Below are 5,483 nucleotides of genomic sequence, written 5' to 3' on the forward strand. Positions count from 1 at the left end.
AATTTTTTATTTTCTTGTCACCTTTAACTTTTTTTTTGCAATTTGTGGATCACTGAATGCTAAGTTGCTGGTTGCCTTTTTTCCCCCCATATTTTTTAAAAGAAAGTAATTGGATTGCTCACATTTCAAAGGTTTAAATGCTTGTTTAAGACATCTGAATGCAGCATAAGAAAGATGATGTCGATCCAAGTTTCAAAGGGTTAAACACAAAAAAAAACCCAACTCAAAAAAAGACAACAATAAAATCTGTCCAGCAAGCAGGCCCAATGTTAGGCACATTTTCTGAGTGATTGACACGCAGCTGCAGGACATGTATTGCATAATTTACCTGCAGAGAATGGCAGGAATGCTGGATTTTTTTTAAAGTTGCCGTTCTGATCCAGAAAGTGCTGGGGGTTAAAGGACCATGGGGTGTCCCACTGTTTTTCCTCTTTCAGCACAGAATGCAACAAGGGAATAATGATTGTATCCTGTGAGACAAAACATCACATCAGATCAGTCTTAAATTATTTGGAAACTTTCTGCATCATTCATGTGATGAAAGCTGAATACCTTGGGAATGGTGTAACCCCTGAATGAGATGTCCTGGAGAGCATAGTGAGGGACACTCATGGGAACAATATCTATCAGACGCAGAATTTCATGGAGGACTGCATTTGTGAATGGTAGGGACTTCCTGTCCTCCATAAAAGGACAACGCTCCTGTCCAATCACAGTGTAAATCTCCTGCTGCATATTCTCTTCAGAATGATGAAAATAGAGCTATTTAACTTGTGAAGAAACAATCAATTAAGTTACCAATTGGTATATTGACAAAATAAAATTCAATATTGTAAAACATGCAAAACATGCTATAAAACATAATCCCTATAGTCAATTGTGCACTGCCAGTTTACATCCGTTTAAAGCGCTTAAAGTTACTATTGCCACCGACAGGCTCAGATTGTTGTAAAATGTGCCTGACAATGTTAAGGAAAGACCCAAGAGACATGAGAAACTGGTCGGGCTCAGGCTCAGTATTGTATTGTTCGGATGAAACACAAATTCTGACAGCCATCACTGATCTGTTCTTCTCTGAATCTGCTGACTGTGTTTTATTTCTAATCTTTTGTAATGTTTAACTTCTGTGTTTCAAAGGCACCTGTGTAGGATGAACATAACAGAGCACAATACGAATTAAACTGTAATTTTTTTATGAAGATCAAGAAATATCTATCTGCATTTCTCATTCACCCTTATACAACACTTAGAGGCAGGTGTAGAACCCAGAAACAGATCTGAGCTACTATACTGATGAATGCCAGAATACATGTAAATTTCTGTGAACACTTTATACACAAATTCATTCTGCTCATGTTCCATAAATGAGACCCAATGTCTCCATTACTCACTTAGACCAAAAAAACATGGTAAAATATGGTCCAAGTTCAAAAATAATAAATACTGTAATTTAAATAGTAACAATAACAAACAACTCCCAACTCCCAACTGAGAATTTGAAGTAGAAAAGGTGCAAGGTCAAAAGCTATAAAATGGAGATGTGTTAAAAGATATTCATTCATCTGTGTAAACAGTGGTCTCTGTGACCTACCCTGTATTCTGGGATATTTGACCAGCACATTTAGTCCAAATCTGATAGTTGAACTGGTGGTTTCAGTTCCTGCCAGGTACAGATTCAACACTGTTGACACCAAGTTCTCATAGTGGAACTCTGTTGTGGGAAGATGCTTTTCCTAACGAAACAAAACAGGAGCCATTTCACTGATATGACAAAAAAAACTGAAGGATCGCAATTCAAAATGTACCCATCTGTGCACCCAGTGGTCAACAGTATTTGCAGTATATTTTAGGGAGTATTTGTATTTGCATCAGTGAATAAGCAAGCGTAATGAGTAAGCATGCTTCACATGTCTACAGTAAATCAGTTACTCAAAGTTGTTTCATACCTGACTGAGTCTGGTGAGGAAGCAGTCGATGTAATCTCTGGGTGAGCTGAGGTCCAGTGTGTCCTGGTGTTCCTGGATCTTTTTCATTATAAAATCTCGCAGCTTCTCAATATGGGCAAACATTACATGCTGACGACCTGGCAGTATTTCCATCAACCGAGGAAAGATATTATACAGCTGTGATGAGGAGCGGAAAGGACATGTGTGAATAATAACCAGCTGTTAGTCGAGTAGAGAACCTGTCAACCTTCGGTGTTTGAGGTGCTGCTGAAAGAGAAATGCAGTGACTGTCCCTGCATGCAAACTGCAAATCATCCCCCACAGGACCGACTGAAATGGATGATAAAAGACCCTTGCTGATTATAACTGTACTTTGCACAACCTGGAAATCAAAATAATAATGCTGTTTTTTTTGTGATCAAACTTTTGATCAAACTATTGTCTAACGCTCCCCTCCATTCCCCACCCCAGCTGACTTAGAATGACCTGTGACCAGGCGCCACTATGTACAAACTTGACAGTTTGGATTTTAATGCCTCAACTCGCTACCAGCCTCCTTTGCTTAGCCGCGCTATTTTGGTGAAAGGAGACATAATTGTTTAAATAATTAAGAATTCTTACTAAAATAAATTGTGGTTGTTGGATAGGATACATGCTAAATTAAAAACAGACTCTTGTTCTCTGCACAAATCCAGTTTCTCCTCTGTTTTCTCAGAACAAGAGAACTGTGACTTGTTCCTGCACCCCCCTGTAATCCCCTTCATGCTCAGCATCTACCCAGTTTGCTGCTGCTTGTTTGGTGCTGGAGAGAGCGCAACTGTTGGTTGTTGATGTTCACATCATTGAATTTCACTATTTGCATGAGCCAGGACTAAAAACTTTTAAAACCTCTGGGGAGCCAAACCACCAAGAACTTTCTTGATATGTAATTTAGGGTCTTACTTGCAGAATAAAAAACATGAAAAAATTATCAGACATAAGCGTCGATCCAAATTTGAAATATTGTCATTTTAGTTTTTTCAGTTTCCTGAAGCTGGGTTGATTTGGGCGTGGTTATCCCTGATCCATATCAAGTAATATGGATATAGCCAACCAAAAATTCAATTTTTTTCCACATTGGAAGCTTGACTGCAACAGTGAAATCAAAGTGATTTGGGTCGACATTAGTTTTGGTGCTAAGCTCGTCTTCCAGGTGAGCAGTGTTCCAAACCACTTAGCTCCCCCCACCATGCCCCTCACTTTCTCTGCACCTCCCCCTCTTACCTGACCCCAGGGACTGCTGCCAAAGTTCAGTACTTCTGAGATTATCTGCAGGAGGGACAGGAAGTGGTCGTCGTTATAGCTGAAGCGTTGACCAAACACCAAGCAGCAGATCACGTTTGACACGGTGCAGCTCATGAAGTAGGTGGGATCAAAAGGTGTGGCTGGAAAAAAAAAGGAATACAGGCTCAGAAAACTTTTAGTGTGATGATTAAAAAGACCAAGACCACCTGGACTATTGTGTTCCACCCCACGACTTGTCTCGGTGACAAATTCTGATATATAGAACGTTTTATGGCTTTGTTTTTTAAAATGACAGATTATATAGAACACATTATGGTTTTGTTTTTTTAAAGGAAAATGTCAAAAAAGACAAACAGACATATTTACTGTTTATTTAACCAAGTTTAGAAAAGTCAGTGAATATTGCTTTGTTTGAACAAAAACAAGTCATCTTTTAATGAATATCTGATATTTATTATTAGGACTGATGTTGGTTAAAAAAATAACTCAATGAAACTAGAAAATAATATCAATGTGTGAAAGTTTTTAAAGCTTGATTCTGAAAAGGGCATTTTGTGTGCAGAGTATTATAAGTGTGTGTAATATTAAAGCAGGCCCTAAGAGTTAAAAAGCAGCTGTAGCAATAAGAGACTAAATGAAAGAAGAACACGGGCCATAAATATCCGCAAACTAGGAAAACAATGAGGCTCAGGAGCTCCTTAACCTCCCAGCAGAGGATGAAATCAGCTGTCATATAGCAGAGAAGATGTTCTGCCTTTGTCACCGTCTAAAAAGTGCTGCCTCAGCATATATTATTTGTCATGCTTGAGGCAGGTGCTGTGTTAAATGTCACACCCGTCGTGGCTCTTTTGATCGCAGGATGCCACAATGCAGTGTATAATCACACACAAGTGGAATGATGCCGCTATCGTTTGGTTCTGTGTAAAAATGCAGGGGCGATATAAAGGGGGGACTTTGTTGCAGCTCTATAGCATGATCTCTGTGTAAAAGCGGCTAAAGACTGATGGAGACATACACAAGTATACATGGAAAGCATATAGATACCTTTGGTATTATTAATGCGGGCCACCAGATGTTTACTCTCCTCCTGGATCCACTCTTCCATTCCTTTGCGTCCCATCCCAAAGTCTCTCAGCGTGGTCAGGGTGAAACGTCGTAGCTGCCGCCAGCGCTCTCCATTACTGATCACCAAACCTTTGAATATGTAGGAATGGTAGTTGAAAAACTTTTTTTAAGTTTTCCATATTTTAGTTCATTACTGAATTTAACAGGAGTCATGTATAATACAACTGTTGAACCAGAGTTAGCAAAATAGCTAAAAAAAGGTCAATCCGTTTCGTCCATATACTGGTAAATTTATCTTGCCGTGATTTAAGGGAATATGTCAGTTTCTACATAGTACAGATTTGATGAACCATATCCATCCAGTCCTCAATCGAGGGAGCCTGGGGCTTCAAACACTTATGACTTACAGCTTACATTGCAGCCAGCAGGATTGTCAAGAGGGCTCTACTGCTGGAGTTTAAGAACATTTTCATAAATCTGACCTTCACATACTTAAAATGGTCTCTTTAAGGGCACAGAATGTACTCAAACATGTTGAAATGCTTCACACATCATCACAAAATCTTCATATTACCGTAACCCTTGGTAGCCCTCATCAAGAAAGGAATAGGTCCTCTGCCAGTGAAGTCTTCTGCTTGGTCCACCAGTGCCTCCTTCACAGCATCGTACCCCACCAGGACCACAGCACGCTGACGGCCCAGGTACACTGTCATCACAGGGCCATAACTTTCACCAAGCTGCAGGTTAGACACAGCAAACATGCATTTGATTTTTATACATACTAAAAAAAAATATTTAAAAAATCAATGCAAAAAACACAGATACCCTATCTTAATGAGTCAAGTTGGTCATTATTCTTTGCACAGAGGTATTAATATATGTATTTATGCTTAATATGGATATGTGTAGGCATGTGTATACATATGTAATATATGAGTACATGCATTGTATTTATTAGTGATAGACCTACTACTATCATTAGCAGGGTAAGATGAGTAGTATTGTTATTTTTTGATTAATTTATTTTGGTAATCATTAATCTTTTTGTCGTTCTTAATTCTGTGTGCTTTTTAATATCAATTAATAAATTAATTTAGTTATTTTTTTATTATTGTATGACTTAGACATCACAGGTCACTCTAAGCCAGCCGGGGTAGGAAGGGTTTGACAAAAGGCTAACTTTCCCTT

The 5,483-nt window shown here is 38.7% G+C and overlaps 1 protein-coding gene across 1 annotated transcript; it reads right to left on the reverse strand.

Annotated features, from left to right (window-relative positions):
- Positions 1-310: 310 nt before the first annotated feature.
- On the reverse strand, positions 311-5,032 carry LOC121965338 (cytochrome P450 2G1-like; the record flags this gene model as incomplete). Its single annotated transcript, XM_042515494.1, has 7 exons — positions 311-470; positions 553-740; positions 1,592-1,733; positions 1,947-2,123; positions 3,210-3,370; positions 4,275-4,424; positions 4,870-5,032. Coding segments are annotated over 7 exons (1,141 nt in total), but the record flags the coding sequence as incomplete, so codon positions are not given.
- Between the last annotated feature and the right edge of the window lie 451 nt (positions 5,033-5,483).

The sequence above is a fragment of the Plectropomus leopardus genome, unplaced genomic scaffold, assembly GCF_008729295.1.
Source record: "Plectropomus leopardus isolate mb unplaced genomic scaffold, YSFRI_Pleo_2.0 unplaced_scaffold19655, whole genome shotgun sequence".
NCBI classification, from domain to species: domain Eukaryota; kingdom Metazoa; phylum Chordata; class Actinopteri; order Perciformes; family Serranidae; genus Plectropomus; species Plectropomus leopardus.